We start from the raw sequence: 19,726 nt of genomic DNA on the forward strand, positions 1-19,726 counted from the left end.
CCCCTCCAATGTTTTTTATAGAATTTTTGAAGGTTTTTAGAACACTCCACAACACGAGGCCGGGAAGTGAGAAGAATTTACTGCTCCCCTTGTATCAGTTTTGGTTCAATACTGTGGACGTAAATAATGATCAAGTTAACCAGTTAACAGTACCTCTTGCATACACCCAGTGCCTCGTGGGTTTTATGAATAAAGAGATTGTTCATGATTAGGTAGATATCCCTGGGAGTCCTCCCTTTAAAGGCCTATACGGGAACGCTCCGCTCGAAAGGGGGATTTCACTAGTTGAAGTACAGTAGAATCCTGGTATCTCGAACTCTGAAGCGAAAGGAAGAACAGTTAGAGTTAGCGAAGGTTTGCCGTTTATTGGGGTCGATTGCAAACTTCCATTTTCAGTGTTAAAAATTAATAATAATTGATTTTTCAGCATAGTCCGGCAGTGTATAATACTACTATTTGCAGCGCAAGTTTAACTTATTTTATCAGAAACGGTAACATGATTCTAAAGGCATTTTTTGTGATAAAACCTGATTTGCCGTTGCACAAATTAAATCAAATTGCTTTTAGTGTTAAACCAGTGTTAAATTTAGTGTTTTTACTGATTATACCGACAAGAAGAGCAAATGTAATGGCATCCGAGTAAAGTTACAAGGACCAGAATTCGAGTCATCCCGGTAATTTTCTGTGACTTTTTGATCAAGGGAAAGGAAATCTAGTTCGAGTTAGCGGGGAATTAGAGGTGCATTTGCATGGCACACCCTGTCGAATATGTCCGGCAGTCGTATCTTATCCAGCCCTCCTACATCGGTCTTGATCTGACTGTGTCGCTTTTTCAGTGACAAGAAATAGGGATCAAAAGGGTAATGTCCTTGTTCTCTTTATTATATTTTCTTTTTCCTATTTTTTCTTCTTTTTCAAGGGAAATCACTTTTTTTTGCAGTAGAGGATAGTATGGGACCAGCCACCTTAGTAACGTTTGAGCTTCCTAGTGACGTAAGTTTGCGCATGCTCTAAAGCAGAACTTCATTTTTTCAGCGTTCCGTTTGTGGGAAAGTGAGTCATCGACATGTTCGAAGCGGAAAAACACCTTGTATAAGTATCGAGTTGACATCTCTGTACAGTGAGTGATAACCTGTCTCGCAGAAAAGCTGCCCTGCGGTATAGAGTAGTGGAATTGTCTTGGATAAATACAGTTGCACTTCCTGCCGAAAGAAAATGTTTCACAGACGTTCCGCAAGTGTTGGTGAGCTGCACGGAGGTCACGGCGCCCGGGAAGTTAGCGCGGACGAGGATGCGAACTTGGAGAGGTCTAAGAGCTCCAGGCAACTAACGAAAAAAAAGAGCTTCAGATTTGGCTCGAGGGATTTTGTTGGAGGCAAAAGATTAGTGAGGAGGCCGTCGATGAAATCTGTTACGAATATGGTTCACAAACTTGTCATAAGAGTATCTGCTGTGCAGTTTCCTTCGAACGCGGCTTACTCGACAACTTCGATTGGTAAAATCGACGAGAACGCTTCATACAAGAAGAAAAATTTCGATGCAGCTGAACAAACTCCTTCGAACATTCAAAGAAGTAGATCGGCTGAGGCAATCAACGTTTCTGGATTGAAAAACCATGGCAATACTTGTTTTATGAACTCGATTATTCAATGTCTCGCTCATACTGATTTGTTAGCTGAGTACTTCGTAATGGACCAATACAAACAGGACTTAAAACTTCGGAAGGGGCAGACCAAGAAGTTTGGAACTCGCGGTGAAGTAACGGAGAAGTTAGCTGTGTTGCTCAAGAGTTTGTGGTCATGTCAGTACAATTCGCAGATTAGCAGCGATTTCAAAATGATCGTAGGAAAATATGGGGCTCAGTATAGAGGCTACTCGCAACATGACGCCCAAGAATTTTTGCTTTGGCTTTTGGACAAAGTACATGAAGATCTGAATCGAGCAACCAAGCGAAAATACAAGGCGAACAAGGTATTTTTAAAGGATATGAAAAAAGAGACAAAAAAATACATTTTCTATTTTTGACACTTTGCAGTGTTGATCAAATTACCTGCTCGAATGTCATGCAATTTAATGCGAATTTTGATTTCACCTCGTTCACGATTAAAAGCAAAACAAGTCCTGTTTTTGTTTTCTTCAGGTCAGTGTTTTGACAATTTGCATCAAATTCGTTTATCTGTGGTTCCCTTGAGATAAAAACCTTCTTGTTTTGACCTTTTGTTGGGGTTTTGATTAATAGCCAGACACGTACGAGTTGTCGAAAAATATTTTTTCGCGTGCTCTAACCGTATTTACTCTTTGATTGATCCCGTCGCATTTCATAAACCAAACGTTTACAAATTTTCTCCCTCACGTGAACTTCGATGGGACGTAAGAGATAATCGTGCTTTGACTTTCTTTCTTTCTCTGGCATCGCAGAAGTTAAACTTGAGTTGTGATCGAATGAACACATACAGTTCGTTCGAATTTAGATTACCTGTTCGATGCCATATGTTGACCATATTTCTTGTTCTAATAATTATTCTTGTAAGAACTTTGTTCGGATGTTTTCCACATGAAGTGTAACGTAAACCATTTACTAAGTTTTCAAACGGAAGCAAAAAGAATTTGAAGTATGTCTCGTCGATGATCAACGGTACGCTTAAAATACTGAAAATGGAGTGTTAATTTTTAGCGTCCGGAGTGATATTCCTAATGATTGATTCTTTGTGTTTTCTTCACGGTGGGATAAAAATGGCCCGAAGTTTCGTGAACCAAAACAGTGTGGTTCGTTCTGGTAGATTGGCTTGCTGGAGGCCTGTTTTTTTTTTTTTTAAGTAAGAGGGTGAACTTAAATTAATTGAAGTGTTGGTGTCGGAACTTATTTTTAAAATACACATTAATTTCTCTGGTCCCTTTTCGTGAATTCTGGTGTTAAATTATGTTTTCTTGTTAGGCGCTATTATTAGTTGCTCAGGATGTAATAAGACCACTTGCAGTTGAGTCCATTTGACACATTCACTAATTGTTCCGAAAAATTATTAGCAGAAGTAGAGACAGTGGCCAGTTTTCTTAAGAGATAAGGTTCCTCCATTTTTACAGTTTTTTGTTTTTTCGTTGAGGTGTATGACTTTTTAAATTCTGTGCAGTTTCAGTCTTTCTGCATGATTTCCTCCCAAAATGTTACCAGACTTGCCAACCCCCCAGTAGGCAAAAATCTTTAGATTCTGAACCTGGAGCCAGGAAAAGTAGTGAGATGTCCAAAATTTCGTAGTGGAAGGACTTTAGGTGGGGATCATGGGTATTTACAGTCTATCATCACTTTAGTCTTCATTGCTGCAGATATCCACACATTTGTTGAGGGGCCAGGGGGGCATCTTGAAATGAGAGATAAAGTTTTATCTCAAAAGTGATACTGGGTATTTGGTGGTAGCAACAAGTGGTGGTAGGCTGAAGAGTGTAAACTTAACAATGTACCAAGTTGGCAATTATTCACTTCTTTACTAATCAAATTCGACCACTAGGTGTTTCTTTGGGTTGAGTTTATTATCTAACTTCAAAACATCAAACCCTACAGATGCTCCAAAAGGTGTTTTTTTTGTAGTGTGACTTTCCAAGAAAGCGTGAGAAATCAGTGTTGTCAACTCATAAAATTAATGATGAGATCATGATATAGGTTGTGATAATATTCTGAGACTGACAGCAAAGTTGAGACTTGGCAAGTCTGCATTACACTACCTTCCATTGCCTAATGGCGCTGTTAGTCTGTTAGATTAGGGAACTTATTCTTGTGTGTTAATAACCCAATTTTTAAAGAAGGGTATGAGAGGAACTGAAATTTTAAATGGACTCTTCAGTACTGTATTGGTATTGATTTCCTCTAATAACAAAAAACGAAAAGGCAGGATATCCATTGCTGGTATAAAACAAAATGGCATGTCTTTTTTTGTCTGATCAGTGGCACATTGCATGTTGAAGTACTTTCAGGTCAGAAGCCTCTTTTGCCATAGACCACATGGGCTGACTAGTTGATTTATTACTCATTCAAATGAATGCTGTACCAATTGTAAGATCAAACATACAGTATAGTAATTGAACTGAGTGGAGTGCAATTTGGTCTGAAATCATACCATGATTTCCAAATTGAAAAGCGTGTTGCGAAAGTTCGATTTGAAATCACAATAATGCTTTCAGACCAAAATTGCACGATACAAAGTTCAATTACCACTTTATTGCAACCATTTTGAAATCACAGAATTCAGTCAGTACCAATAATTTTTTTGTACTATAGTAGCAGGTTTGTTAAAAAGCAGAGAAAAAAGGCTTTTACATCTCATTTTGTATTTGAAACAGAAATGATGTGATACAGAGCAAAAATGAGGTGATTTAAAACAGAAATGACATGTTTTAGAACAGATTACAGCAAAAAATTAAGTGTTATTTGTGAATAAATCACACTGCTGAGAGTGAATCAGATTGCATGGATCACCAGTGATTTTCAAAGTGGATGTAATAATGTCCATTCATCTTAAGGTTTTCATTGAAGCTTACATTTTTGTAATTTTATTTCAGGAAAGTATGGGTAAATCAGATGACATAATTGCCTTTGAAGCTCTGACCAATCACACTCGCTGTAATGACAGCTTTGTTCTGGATATATTCCAAGCACAGTATCGCTCCTCACTCAAATGCCCTAGGTGCAACCAACAGTCAACCACATTTGATCCATTCCTGTGCCTCTCATTACCCATTCCTCAGAGAGAAACTCGACCCATCATTGTCACGACCGTCTTCGTACATTCAACTAGAGTACCAATGCGCATTGGAGTTAGCGTACCTTTAAATGGAACTATCGCTGATTTGCGAAATGTTGTGTCCGACATGACAGGAATTAAAGAGGAATCTTTGATTCTCACAGAACTCTACTATGATGGTTTTCATAGAACATTTCATGATAAGCAGTCATTGAGTGTTGTTCATGAAGGGGACAATATTTATGCCTTTGAATCACCCAGTCAGCTTTTTCCTGAAATGGACACTGGAGAGGCACAAAGCCCTGTGATGTCAGCAGACAATGATGGCCCCATTCAAGACACCATTGTGATTCTTGTGTCAAACTGTGAGGGACCTAGTAAAACTACATCAAGTAAAAGGTAAAATTCCTGCCCTAAAATGTTTTTAAGGTAGAGGATTCAAAAGTTAGTAGTAAGCATATCGGCAGCTTGTCTGGTTATCAGAATAATTTGCCTTTGCATTAACAAACATGTGGCCAGTCACAGAAATTCAGCATTTAATTGAAAATGGAGATGCTTTTATCAGTGGAAATCCCCCTTGACTGGGATAATGTTGATGTTAACAGTTACTGTAGTCAAATCCATATCAAGTATTCACCCTACAGGAAATGACCAACTGACTGCTTACCACAGCTGGGTTGACCATTCAAAAGAGGTGAATTAACAGCAATGTTTCGGTCATTGTCATGGAAGCAGAAGTAAGAGACCAATTTTGAAGGGATTTTGCTTCTGCCTTATTTTCCACGTGACTTAAAAGACAATGACAATAAAAACAAGTCAGTCACCACTCATTAGATCTAGGGTGACTAAGATTTCAAAGTGCTAGATGTATGAAATTATTAGGCAGAGTATTGAACAGCTAGGAATTTCTTTTGGTTTTATTTTCCTTTTCTTTCCTATGAAAGTAGCCAGGGATAAAATATGCTCATAGCAGCTGGGAGAAATCCCCTGCACCCAGCCCTGAGGGATAGCCTTGGTAAGTGCTAAGCTCTGCATACAGGATACCCACAATTAAAGAGATGAGCATCCATGATACAATCCAGCCTGCATTCCAGATGTAACCTAACCCTGACTGGTGACCTTTGCGAAGCAGTCCCAAGATCTTTGTTCTAAGCACCCTAATAGACTATTGTATTTAACCGGAAGTACATTTTGAATTATTTTCCCTAAACCCTGACTGGCCAGTTTTTTAACAGGCCAATCATCGCTAGCTGACAGCTAGGTGGACTTAACCAGAGGTTTAGTTTCATCTCCATGGTGTAGACTAGATACTGTCTGCATCACAAGTTATATTTTTCCTTATTCTTTTTTTTTCAGATTTGGTCTTCCATTCATTGTAAGAGTTCTTAGAGAACTTAGTTATGAGAATCTTCAAGCAGCAATCTTGAAAGCCATGTCGAGGATTCTTTTAGACAACGTATCATCACAGGTAAGGTTCATTCAGTTATTAAGAGGAAAAAAAAGAAAAGAAAGAAAAGTGCAGTTCGTTGCATGTCTATTAAAGAAATTACCAAATGAGTTACAGAAAAGCTTAAATTTTTGCTCAGAACAGTGAAAATTCAAGGCAACTTGATTCACATTTTACTGAATATTAATTGAGTAGCCTGTCAATATGTAATAACCCGTTGTACAATGACTTCAGAATTCATCATTTTTTGTAGTTTGACAGTTAATATTCGTTAGTACCAGAACGATTTTTTTACATCTTATTTCAGACAATGCAGAAGCAAGGCTTGATTTTCCGACTACGTGTTGTGAATGGTTTGCCAGGAAAGAGTGCACTTTCCCCAGAGGTAGACCACCCCCTCTACCAGGCGACTGTTGACAAGTAAGTCTTGTGATATACAGCTGTATAATCCTTAACCCAGTCCCTAATGAAAGTAAACAGACTCTGATGCAAGTTTACTGTGCAGAATTGCTGGACAGAGCTGTTTGAAAGATGATGAGCACTGGTCAGCTGCCAAGATAATATTCATATGCTTTATTGATTTGCAGTTTATTAACCCATTATTACCAAATTAAGTCGTCCACTCACAGTTTTGGGGAAACTGTTTAAAGGCTGTGTAGATAAAAACAAAGTCAAACAGCAACCATGAGCCAAAATGTCAAGATTTGTAGTCACTTACAAGAAGTGGCTGCTTACGACAAGAGATTTCTATGACAAGTGCTATTGTCAGGTGCCAGGGTGCTTACCATTTACACAAACCTCCCGGGTGGAAATCTTGTGCATAAACATAAAACTAAAATATTTGACGTGGTGGGAGAGCAATCCACTACAAAGTATATCCAAATTGGCTGAACAGACTAAAATGAGGAGAAAAATTGATCGCTTCAAATTACAGCCCATATTTTCTAAAGCTTCCCAAACAGAACAAAGTAAACCACTTGACTTTCTAACCAGAATCTCCAGTTTTTCCATGTAAATGGTAAGTACCCGGCCTAGTTTGGGAGAACTTATTTTGGTGCGTAGGTGCTGGCGTATACAGGACAATATCCCACTTTGAAGTTCTAAATTGACTATAGAGTTTATAAAAAACAGTCTAGACTGATGTAGAAAAGATTTTCATTTTTGTTACTATACTTTGTTCCTACAGAGCACTCATGGCTTGTGGGCCAGGCAGTGGTCCTCAACACATCAAAGTGATTGCTGAATGGGAACAAGAGACAAGAGTCAGGTAAATATAAATAACCACCAATACAAGGTGAATATGTTGAATTTCAATTCACTTGGTTGAAAGACCAGTGTTGCCATGATCATTTCAAGGGCATTTTCTGTCAAATCCTGATTAGCCACAGGCTTCTTGACAGGGATGATCTTCTTCATTCCACGGTTTATAAATTTCATATATTCATCAACAACTCTATAGTACATAAACTTGCAAATCACAGTAAAAACATTAATGGTTATATTTTGGGTTGAAAGTAATCTTTCAAACTTCCCTTATAGATTTTTTAGGTCCAGTGTCTTTCAAGAAAGGCCTGAAGAGCACTGCAGTGTGCGTGATATGGAATCATTTCATAATAGCTCACACCATGCTGAATTAGAGGACTGCTTCAGGTTGTACACCAAAGATGAAAAGGTAACAAGAACAAATTAATTTATATAGTACCGGTAACTGTGATGACAAAATACTAATCTGAGACCCCTAGCCGGCCTGGGTGTTACTTCCTGTAATGGCCTGTACAGGAAGGCTCAGCTCAGCTTTTTCTCACGTAATCATCTCTCAAGGGTATTTACAGAACTTTACTGACCTTTTGCTCTGAATTTTCAACTTTTTCAGCTTGGCTCTGAAGATGCTTGGCTTTGTCCAAGATGCAAAAAACTCCAGCAAGGAACAGTGAAGAAACTGAGCCTATGGACTCTGCCAGAGGTGCTGGTAGTTCATCTAAAGAGATTCAGGCAGGTCAGTATTATAGTAGTATAGTATTTTTTTTTTTGTTACACAACATCAGCTTCTCTTTTATTATTTTTTTTCTCTTAAGAAAATTACACAGTGTTTTAAAAGTGGTCAGAGATGTTTTTAACTCCCATCAGTCAAAATGAGCCAACAGCTGGCAATTTTGCTGCTTTTGGTGGAAGATTTGCCACGTACTCAACATGAGGCCTTTGCCACCTGCTACTCTGATTGTCAAGTGCACTATTGTAAATCATTTGCCCCATATGTTTTACCACCATAAAAAGAAGGGGGATAGGAATATTATTTTCAGAGCAGCTTTCAGATTGGAGAGAAGGAATTTTTAGCAAAAGAAATAGTAAAATGAAGAGTTTTTTCACAGATTGCATTATAGAGTTACTTTGCAAAAGAAAGAACGAAGAAAGAGGTTCAGGCACTAGTTCTGTCAGTTTAGGACTGATCCAGTATGTCAGAACTCCTCTCTCCACCACCAAAAGATGTAAAAAAGAAAAATCTGTGACGGTTAAATGAGTGTGCTAGTCAGCAATGACAACTGCAGTGTACTCATTAACACTTGCCATTCCCCCATGCAGACATCGGCAGGTCGCACCAAGCTCCACACCTTGGTAGACTTCCCACTGACTAACTTGGATATGAAGACACATTTAGAACCCCGCATCAAAAGATCATCCCCAGAGACACACTCCTTAGGGTGGGGTACATGGAGGCGTCATCGCGTCCCTTCTGTAATCGGATCAGATGAAGAACACCTTTATGACTTGTATGCTGTATGTAACCATACTGGTGGAATGTCTGGTGGTCATTACACAGCGTACTGTAAGAATCCTGTTGATGGCACATGGTGGTTGTTTGATGACATGCGTGTCGAGAAGATAAATGAGAATCAGATTATCACCAAGGCTGCTTATCTTTTGTTTTACGCCCGACGTAATGTTGGCTCCTCATCAGCTTCGGAATCTTCTTCAGGATCCGATCATTGGACAAGGAGGATGCCGCAATTTTCATTTGAATCTGTGTTAAGATCGCGTGATGAACTTACTTCTAATAAAGAAAATGCAAATGGTAAGCTTAAGGCCTGTTTTTTCCCGAGGCACAATAGTAGGTCTAGTTGATTTTCTTGTAGTGTTTAGGTGTTGTTTGAGCTAATTCTATACCCTTCTAACCAACCAGTTTTGTGGTTAATGCTTAGGAAATGATGGTTAACTCAAACCATTGGCATGTTTTCCTTTTTTATGCCAAAGGTCTCTCAGGATCTGTATATGCATGTTGATGCTGGCTCATCCCCAACACTCTATCATGTAATTATTGTACTTGCAGTCGCAAAAAGGTCTTGTAAGCGATCGATCCTGTGAGCAACCACAACCACTTTGTTTTTAAACTCTCATAAGGGACCAATCAGAGTCCTTTTCATCTAAATCAACACTTTAATGAAACTACACACTGAGCTGATAGTTCGTTGATAAAGATCTTGTACAGTGCAGTATTGAATTTGTAAAAGTTCATGGCCCTTTCCGTAGCGTTCACTTAGCCTGCATGGCAATGACCACAGAGCCTAACGTCAACATGAACACTTAGTGACTCTGAATTATTCATGAGTTTCTGAAGCTTTTGTAATCCACCACACCTTATTGTCTTACCATACGGTACATTCTTGTAAGCAACCAGCTCTAGTTACAACCACTTTTTTTAATTTCCAAGGTGTTCACTTGTGAGAGCTTGAACTGTATTCTCCTCTCAGACTAAGTTTTAAGATTGAATTATCTAAAATAGAAATAAGAAAATATTTCTCTTGTATTTTCTACTCAGTTTTATCATATGAGGCTATATTATTCTTGTATCAGTGCACCCATGTTGTGGTTCCATATTTTATTCTTGCTTGTAATTCCTTAGTCTCAAATATGTTACCTTAATCTGAGATAAAGAAAATAAAGAATTGAATAAGGGTGAAAATATTATATTAAGAATTTGCTCTAGTATGATGTCTCTCCTAAGATAGATCATTTATGACATAAATACCCCTCTAACCGCCCAAAAAACTTTTTATCCAGAAAATTATATTCCACCAATGTTTTAAACATTGTAAAGTCTTGACAGTGAACCATTTTAAGGTCTGAGAGAAGGCTGTAATTGTTTATTTGTCTACTTTATCCTTTGATTAATTATTTGCAAACACCACTTTCCTGTAATTGCAGGTAGAACCACAACTCCGTCAAGCAATGACTATCCACAAAACCATGTGAACAATACAGCCAATAACAAATGGAACAGCAGAGAAAACATCATGACTGAATCATGTGTGTAACTTATCACTTACAGTAACCCTTGTTCGTACGTAATCTGGAAATGTTGGCGAGAAGACTGCTTCCAACAGCTTCCTTTACATTGAATTGCTTTCATACTGTCAGACGGGAGCTTAACCCTTTAGCCCTGAGAGTGATCAGCATCAAATTTCTCCTTGTGATATCAATGCTTTGTACAACAGAGTGGTCATGAGAATTACAGACATGATCACACAAGATGAATTTTTTTGATATTTTTTCCACTTCTCCCCAGTGCTTCTGTAGGAAATGAATAGGGGAAACAAATGAGAATTCAAATTTTGATCTTAGGGCTTAAAGGGTTAAGCAATGATGACGGTTACAGTGGCGAAAATATCTCTTGGTAAGTCATCTAACACTGTCTCAAAATTCATTGCTCCTACTCCATGTCGCTCAATTTGTCAAATGTTAGTGAATTTTTGTGAGTTGAATTCTTAAGAACTGTATTTAAGTTTTTAAAAAAGATAAAAAATCGTTATCTGGTGTTCGCATCCTCCAGAAAAATGTGAAATCAGGCAGTTCACATTGTGGTCGTGCAAGGACAGCAAAGTAGTGCACGAAACAAGTGAGATGCAGATGCAAAGTTGTTTGTTTTTCTAGTCTAAACCAATTGCTCTTTGCCATTCTCAGCGCCCTTGTTATCATCATTGCTTATAACTTCCCTTATAACGAAAAAAAAAGGAAATTGCTCTTGCGATTGTAGTTGAGGAGGATCCCCTTATATTCCCCTTATATAGTATTTTTTACACATTTGCCAAACTCGTGCCTTGAATTTCTACAGGCATTGTTATTGATAAAGAATCTCTGCTACTTAATCGAAAGTGATTCATACAAGACCTTGGAACTAGTCCCAAAAAAATCTTGGCCATACCTGATTTTGCTAAAGTACAAAGACGAAGATTATGTTCATAGAAGGCAAAAGTGCAGTCAAACCTCGTTAATACGGGCACTGAAGGGACCCGAGAGAGTGTCTGTATTAAGAGGGTCATGTTGTCAAAGTAAAAAAAAACTTTTACTAGAACAAAATACTAAAGAAATTAAAGAGGACTTAAGTATCGTCAAATTAAACTTCTCTAACCTTCACAAAGCTGTCATTACGCGGCTTAAGTGCACGGAAACATCTAAAAATGGCTCATTTATAGTATTACTTAGGGGCTGTTTACGTGGAGGGAGAAAGATCCTATTACTAGGAAAATCCCAGCGCTAGGGACAAGTACAGTCCTTTGCATGTAAACTGAATACAAAAAACATATGGCGCTAGGATGACTCCACCTTCTAGGATCTTCCTGGTACTAGGATCTTCCTTCCTCCCTGTAAACAGCCCCTTAATCAAAATCCTTCTCGCATAACTGTTTGATGCCAAAACTTGACTCTACAAATCATCCTATCTGGTGTATGGTAGCGCTGGGAACATCGACGTGCTGTCAACTGAAGGATTTTTTACCTTCAAAAAGGAAAGGTCTATTACAGCATTAGCGAGGTTGGCTTTCTATGAGAATTCGTTGATTGGGCAAGGAAAAGTGTCCGTTGTCCGCATTAGCGGGTGTCCGTATTAAGCGGGTTGAATTTAGAGAAAATGTAAAGGCTTTCCCCAGGGACAAAGAAAACTGTCAGTAATAACGAGGTATCCATAAAACGGGGTTCGACTGTACTTTTAAAAATCATCGGCAGCAGTTTTTTGGTTAAACACAGATATTCAGAGTGAGGTTTTTATTGACAGGGCGCGGGAGTGTATTAAGAGATATATTCTTTACTATTACTGAGAGAGTTAGAATAACAGTATAACTCATGGTTAATAAATATTTGTGATATTTTATTACTCCTATTGCCTAACCCATCTTTAGCTTGATTGGATGTCGATCACAATTTCAGCAAAATTTGCTGTTTCATAATAATATTTATAATAAGTACTTTAATAGTGTCAGTTTTTAATATTCTAAAAACAATTTTCTTAACATAGATTGAGGACGTTCACTATTTCCACATTGACAAATATGCTTGATTTAGATTGGTGAGGTGGTTACGTCACTGTTGATGTGAGGTGTCCAGTTCACTCTGTGTAGCAGAAACAAGCATAGTAAAAGAGGGGTGTGTCATGTCCCTTTGTTACAATACTTTGGTCATTATAGTCAACTAAGAATGTGAGAGATGTTACCAATAGCTTCCTCCAAGAAAGCTAGATTAAATTGGATACAGCTACTTTTGGTTGCTAAGCAACATCTTCTAAAACCTTTTGCTATATTAATCGTTTAACTGACATTGTTACATTCTCCGTAATGGAAATAGAAAGAAGTTACTTTAGATTATTCTTGTACATAACGACTCCCGCGAGTCCATAGAAAAAATACTGTGAAAGTGAAAAAGATACCCGAAATAGATAATTTATTTTTAATATTTTCAAAACCGTAAAACATCCACACCATGTACTAACGAGAAGTTGATTCACCGAACAGTTTACTTGAAAACTGTTTATAGAATTTTGTTGAATAAAGTGTTTCTAAAAGAATTGGTTTGTTTGTTTGTTTTTCTGTAGTATCTGGAAATGTAAGTTAATCTGAGGTGTGGATTGAATCTACAGTCAAACCTCCCGTAAACAACCACCCAAAATGAGAAGACTTTCTGGTAGCTTACGGCAGGTGGTCGTTTACAGGAATCTGACCACAGGCATCCCATCTGGTTGTCCCGGACAAGTAGTAACTTTTCAAGCTTTAATACTTGACAAAATTAATAGGAAAGTTTCCAGGCGGGTGATCTTGTAACTATTAAAATTCGATAATATGATCGACCAAAGGTGATATTACATGAGACGATTCGCAGCGACCATTTTCGGCGCAACACAGCGTTGCGACATTGTTTCGAATAGTTACAACATTGTTCCAGCACTGGAACGCTGTGTTGCGAATCGTCCCTTGTAACAGCACTTTAAGACAAACAAGTAGTGGCCCTGTGCGAGGAAAATGAGAGAGCTGCTTGCCCAAACGACAAGCTGGAATAAAAGACGGTCTTAGGGACTGTGAAATAATTATCAGGAGGGGTGGCTGAAAAACTAGAGTTATCTAGCAAAAACTTAGACAGTACCCCCCTCCAAAACAAAAAAAATTAGTCCTAACCCCCCTCTGTTATGTTAAAAATAACGTCGCATCCCTGACCCTGGGGAGGTTTGCCTTGAAACGCAAAAGCGCTCAAATTTCCTAGCATGCCCATTTTGCTCGTGGGTTGTCCGGGGATCGACCCCACGGGATTGCCCCATGATACCCGCCTAACTTTCGTTAGCCTGTTCATAGACCCTCTATTTTCTCTTTGAGAGATCATCGAGCGCGCTTATGAAAATGAAAATTTCACCACAAGCGCTTCGTGCTACACGAAAAATAAGTGTTCCAAAGAGAATACGGTGGTCAAAAATCGAGGGCTTAATTTTGGCGTTTGGAGGCTGGGAGGAGGTGGGAGGGAGGATGTGGTGATAGTGACTAAATTTAACCCTTTTTTATTTTTTCGCGCAAAACTAGCTTCTTTTTGTCACTCTCCGCGCCCGAGAAATATTATCCAAGCAAAGGCGTTTACAAGGTGTTTTTGAGAACACCGCCGATCCATCGAAACCCAGCATCAACCCAGTGATCCCACTCCTGTCCCGACAGCAACCTTTGGCCAAGAAACCCTGCATCAATGAACATCAATGGCCGGCCAATTTGGCGCCAGCTGAAATACTTGCGTATCTTACCGCGGCTGATTGGTTGGTTTTGGCAATGAAAATGACAAATTAGCTTGGTAGGCAGCCCACAGTGAAGCACTTTTCTCATTTGGCCGCACTGGTAAAGACACCTTGGCTACAGCAGCCGAGCGCACAGGGTCTGGAAGGGTATTTCCAGACATTGGATTTGCTCAAATTAAATACAGCGCAGGATTCGAGAAACGTTAACGGGATACAGGATACGGGATTCGCCAAAATTTGGGAACGATATATCGGATATCGTTAACAGAGGTACGGGACGCGGGTTTCTCGGGGATACGGAACGACCCCCCTTTCCAGAGCCCTAGTTAATGCATTCAATACGCAGCCGAGCGTGAACTGGAAGATCATCTAGAAGCGCGGCAAATCAAACTGAAATTTATGACATGTTGTTTAAAGCTGTTATGTTTTTTAATTAAGTAGGTAAGGTTGATAAGCAACTTCATGGTCATTGGAGCTGATTTTTCCATTCTGTGGCAATTTTTGAGCAACTTTTCAGCCTTTGAACAGGCTCTCTGTTCACAGGCTAGCAACTTTTAGCCGGTTTTTTTTTTAACTTTTCCAACAAACGGGCCCTTTTTACTTGCATTTAACCTGCATTTTCCCGAGAAGGTCTAAACAGGTTCTCACATAAATGTAATAAGCAAAAATTTAGGCTATTTAGGCTCTTATTTTCTGAAGAAAAAAAAATGCAGCAAAGAGCATTTAGTATTCAGTTCAGTGAATTCCTAATATAAAATCTGCATATTGCGGTGGCAGTGATATGGCACCTAGGTCTCCAAAGAGGATCCTGAATGTTGACTTATTGTATTTGCGCAATTGCGCAGAAAGATAAAAGATAGTAGAAAATAAGAACCTGTTTCAAATATTAGGCCAAAACAGTTCTTGTATGCGAGGGGGCCTAAACGGCAAATTTTAGCCTAACAGGTTCTTAGTCCCGGTTCAGACGTCGATCTTTTCATGAGCCCAACATTGAATTAAGTACATGAAAAGTTCGGTGTCTGAATCAATTTGGAACGCCTCTTACGGCTTAGTAGGCATGGTTTGATCTCCGCGGTTTGTAATATGTAGCACATTTTAAGTGAATGCGATGTCTTTTAGCGGGCAACATGAAACTACCAATATCGTAACTCGTAAAGTGCATGTAATCAACTTTCTCCCATAAAGTTGATGTGTCCAGGTCTCTCCTAGGATCGAAAAGACTCCAGCCTCTGTGGGTCGATTTTCGTAAGCGACAACCTCCCCGTAATCCACGACTTGACCTTCACTTTTTGGGTGGTCGTTTACGAGAGGTTTGCCAGTATTTTGCCCTTTATTTATTTATTTCATTTCGCTTCACGTGATGAATGCGAACCCTTCCAAGTACCTCAGTAACGTCAGATGTCTGAAGCGGAAAAAAGAGGAAAAGGGAAATTAAAAGGCTGATCACGTATACAAAACAGTCACTATCCTGCCAGCGGGGCATGATAATATCGGTCCCGCCTAATCAGAGACAAGCTATTGACGCTTTAAATGCGCCCAAGTTGGGTACAATTTTCAAGGGACCTTAGTTTGAAATAAATTAATCTCACAGGCTTTAAATGCCAAGCTTTGTAATAAATCACTTTTTCTTCGGGCATTTACATGGCAACCTCATCATAGAAAGGTCATGCCTTTTACTATCAGAGCAAGTTTTTGAAAAGAGGAGTTCGTATCTAGAATGGCAGGTTCTCGTTCTAACTGACTACAGTAACTTGGCGTCTGGTTTCCCTAAAATGAACAAGCTTTGTCTTTCAAAATCAGCGAAACGATTCCTCTTTGACTGTTTGTATTAAGTAATTCTACGCATGTTTTTTTTCGTAGTCAATGTATGTTCACATTTAGCTGGTTAGGCTACCCTATTATTTCTTCCACTTGTTCAATTAGGGTTAACATTCTTGTGGGGGAGATTATAGTAATTATGTATTGACCTGTCTCATGAAATCAGGGCCCAAATCCCGCTCACGAAACAACACACAAGTAATCACCAAAAACTTATTTATTTCACATAATCTCAACCGGTAAATAACCAGCGAAAGAACCATTATTGGTTTTACAGATCTGAGTTCTTCAGAAATTGAGTCAATAAGACGTACAAAATGATCTCTTGAAAACGTCAAAATAGTGTTCTTATAAAATTCTACTTTTCACTTGGACAAATGTTCGTAATTTAAAAGCATTTGCGGTGAACAATTGATGGACCAGATTCGTCGTATTCTTGTTTGGAGATCCACATCTGTTGGAAGGTGGACAGAGAGGCCAAGATCGATCCTCCAATCCATACAGAGTATTTACGCTCAGGGGGAGCAATGATCTTGATTTTCATGGTGGGTGGGGCCAGAGCAGTTATTTCCTTCTGCATTCTGTCGGCGATTCCTGGGAACATGGTGGAGCCACCAGACAACACTGTGTTGGCGTACAGATCCTTACGGATGTCCACATCACACTTCATGATCGAGTTGTATGTTGTCTCGTGGATGCCTGCAGATTCCATTCCAAGGAAGGAAGGCTGGAACATGGCTTCTGGTGCACGGAATCTTTCGTTACCGATGGTGATGACCTGTCCATCAGGAAGCTCGTAGCTCTTCTCCAAACTGGAGCTTGATGCAGCAGTTTGCATTTCTTGTTCGAAGTCCAGAGCAACATAGCACAGCTTCTCTTTGATGTCACGCACGATTTCACGCTCTGCAGTGGTGGTGAAGGAGTAGCCACGTTCAGTCAGAATCTTCATGAGATAGTCGGTCAAGTCTCTGCCGGCCAAGTCGAGACGAAGGATAGCATGGGGAAGAGCGTAACCCTCGTAGATGGGAACTGTGTGACTCACACCATCACCGCTGTCAAAGACGATGCCAGTTGTTCGACCAGAAGCGTACAGAGACAGCACTGCCTGGATTGCGACATACATGGCTGGTGAATTGAAGGTCTCGAACATGATCTGTTGGAAAAAGAAAAAGTTCATTCGTTACAAGTGACTCGAGTAATTAGGAATTATTCCACTTTCTTCGCTGTACATTTTTAGTTTGGAAAACGAAAGAGCCCATATCAAGATTTTTAGCAAGACAAAAATAAAACAATATATTCAGTAATTGATCCAAGTTTAGTCTTTTCAGATGCAAATATTGACTGCAAAAGGTCAACAAACATAACAAAAGTTTGATAGTTTTAATAATGAGGTTTTTTCTTTTAATAACTTTTTTAAAAGAAAGGATCGACTGCAAATAACGTCAAGTTACAACTGTGCCAAGTAAAAGAGGCTGGGTTCCAGAAAAATTGAAATTATTCACACAAAAGAACACGTTTTAAAATTTTATAAAATTGTAGACTTTGACTTCCTTTGATCTGAAATGCGGTGCGAAAGCTATTGACATAATTCACAAAGCATCAGTCAAACCTGCATATTAATTAGAAAAACTTGTTCGGACAACTCTGACCAATCACAGCGTTTCGTTACCAAATATGGGCATGAAACCAGTCAGATGTGATCGGGCACTAGCTTCCTGCTAAAAAAAAATTTCTTCGAGAAAACGATTTCTTAAACATCAATAAATTTACAATTTTCAGGGAGCCAATTTTCTATTTTAAACCGAACTCAGCATTTTCAACCGATGTGCGACTGGTTGTTTTTAAATGTTATGAGCTGTTGCAAGTCAACGCATTTCCACTTCAATAGACAAAATATATACAAATGCAAATTTGTTGTAAATACATCGAAATACAATATAGTTGGAAGGCGAACCCTTGAAGTCCAGCGTCGTTTCCAGAATTTAAGGGTGGAATTATTTGAAATTTTATCAATGGAAATTTTACTGCTGAGGTGAGGCTCCGCCGAGAAAATTCGACATTTTAAAGTTAAACGAACAACAATGAACAACCTTAAACTTTACCTATTTTCAAGCTAAATTAAAACAGCAAAAGTTCAATCCACGATAAATCAGCTTTTTGACGAACGTTCATAGATAGATACAAAAATCGCCCTTTTTAACCGGCTATGTCGATAAGCTTATACCTAAGACTAAACTGGCAAGTTTTCGACTCCTTCATGTCTTACGATCGAATAGTAAACCCGGCCCAGGCGGCCCCTCCCTCTTCTCCAAAAACTCAGCAGGAGCTCGGAAAAGAAATGTCACTGTTCAAGAGTACGAACTAAAAACGTGTTTTTACCTGTGTCATTTTTTCTCTGTTGGCTTTTGGGTTGAGAGGAGCTTCTGTTAGCAGAACTGGGTGTTCCTCGGGAGCTACACGCAGCTCGTTATAGAAGGTGTGATGCCAGATCTAAAATAAGGAAAATTCATCGTGAGTCGACCGCTCAACTTGATATTTCCAACGTTGAAGAATATTTACCTTTTCCATGTCATCCCAGTTTGTTACAATGCCGTGTTCGATGGGATATTTGAGGGTCAGAATACCTCTCTTGCTCTGAGCTTCGTCGCCGACGTACGAGTCTTTCTGACCCATACCAACCATCACACCCTGATGCCTTGGACGGCCAACGATGGAAGGAAACACTGCACGAGGAGCATCGTCTCCGGCGAAACCGGCCTTGCACATACCTGAGCCATTATCCACAACCAAGGCAGCAACGTCTTCATCGGCCATCTTATCTGGTTTTTGTAGAAAATGAAATCTTAGCTTGACTCTCAAACTTAGCTTACCTCAACGAGATCAAAGTGCGTGTGGTTGAAATGGTGTATAAGAAGTTTATATCTTCATGGCTCTCTCTCATTGGTTGGTTAAAAATTACACAAGAGAATTTTTAAATATTCATATATTCAACGTATTCATGTAAATTGCTCAGTAGTTGTGGTTTTTCCTTTCTTTTCCCGAGCTTGTTGATTGGTTAAAACGTTTGGCAAATAATCCCACAGAGCTTTGACGGTATTGTGTCATCGAATAATATAGGCCCAAACAAATCACACTTTTGCTGAGTTGTGTTTTAATACCTTGCTCAATTTACCGCCCCTTTATATCAACCAGCATTATGCAAGCTTCAACAATAAGCATTAAAAAAGCTGAATATTTTGACTTTCGAGTTCAAAATACGTTCGGCACTTATCGCATCCGTCTCGAGGGTATGACACAGATTAAAAATAATACTACAAAGTACAGTCAGTACTAATTACATTTTAGATTGTTAATGAGCAAAAACACACAATGCTGCACCTTTAGAAGCAGTAATACAATAACCGAGAAATGGATTACAATAACTCAGTCGGCAGAGAACAACGCGTATTACTGATCCAGACTTAGCCGTCACATTTGTCTTTGGAATTTTTTATTGTTTTTAAGCTCAAGTGCTGCACGTTCGAAGTCTACCTTCATGAACCTCGTGGTTTTCACTACTAGGCGACCTTTCGAAATCAAAACCACTTGGAAATAGGTCTCCGTCAATCAAACGCGGTTCAAACGTTTCGGTAGCCTGCAGAGGTCGAACAAGATCCTGCAAGTTGCCACCGGGAAATAAAAACTCACAAAGCA

The 19,726-nt window shown here is 39.1% G+C and overlaps 2 protein-coding genes across 2 annotated transcripts; one reads left to right on the top strand and one right to left on the bottom strand.

The window, feature by feature from the left end:
• The first annotated feature begins 1,035 nt into the window (after window positions 1-1,035).
• On the top strand, window positions 1,036-11,054 carry LOC140940460 (ubiquitin carboxyl-terminal hydrolase 31-like). Its single transcript, XM_073389435.1, has 9 exons — window positions 1,036-1,971; window positions 4,552-5,132; window positions 6,090-6,201; window positions 6,488-6,600; window positions 7,367-7,447; window positions 7,720-7,852; window positions 8,054-8,176; window positions 8,761-9,250; window positions 10,381-11,054. The coding sequence occupies exons 1-9, from the start codon at window positions 1,216-1,218 to the stop codon at window positions 10,488-10,490; spliced, it is 2,499 nt and encodes an 832-aa protein (XP_073245536.1). The 5' UTR covers window positions 1,036-1,215; the 3' UTR covers window positions 10,491-11,054.
• A 5,178-nt stretch (window positions 11,055-16,232) lies between these two features.
• Window positions 16,233-18,932, bottom strand: LOC140940023 (actin, cytoplasmic-like). The gene is made up of 3 exons (XM_073388885.1): window positions 18,593-18,932; window positions 18,413-18,523; window positions 16,233-17,186 (listed from the first exon to the last, which is right to left on the bottom strand). The coding sequence occupies exons 1-3, from the start codon at window positions 18,845-18,847 to the stop codon at window positions 16,422-16,424; spliced, it is 1,131 nt and encodes a 376-aa protein (XP_073244986.1). The 5' UTR covers window positions 18,848-18,932; the 3' UTR covers window positions 16,233-16,421.
• Window positions 18,933-19,726: the final 794 nt, after the last annotated feature.

The sequence above is a fragment of the Porites lutea genome, chromosome 6, assembly GCF_958299795.1.
Source record: "Porites lutea chromosome 6, jaPorLute2.1, whole genome shotgun sequence".
Classification (NCBI taxonomy): domain Eukaryota; kingdom Metazoa; phylum Cnidaria; class Anthozoa; order Scleractinia; family Poritidae; genus Porites; species Porites lutea.

Bases quoted from the DNA above. Each gene is read 5' to 3' on its own strand.
- LOC140940460 (XM_073389435.1), top strand. From the start codon at position 1,216: ATGTTTCACAGACGTTCCGCAAGTGTTGGTGAGCTGCACGGAGGTCAC. The intron at 8,177-8,760 runs GTCAGTATTATA...TCCCCCATGCAG, and splicing joins ATCTAAAGAGATTCAGGCAG to ACATCGGCAGGTCGCACCAA. The intron at 9,251-10,380 runs GTAAGCTTAAGG...CTGTAATTGCAG, and splicing joins TAATAAAGAAAATGCAAATG to GTAGAACCACAACTCCGTCA.
- LOC140940023 (XM_073388885.1), bottom strand. From the start codon at position 18,847: ATGGCCGATGAAGACGTTGCTGCCTTGGTTGTGGATAATGGCTCAGGT. The intron at 18,524-18,592 runs GTAAATATTCTT...TCCTTATTTTAG, and splicing joins ACTGGGATGACATGGAAAAG to ATCTGGCATCACACCTTCTA. The intron at 17,187-18,412 runs GTAAAAACACGT...TTTTTCCAACAG, and splicing joins ACAGAGAAAAAATGACACAG to ATCATGTTCGAGACCTTCAA.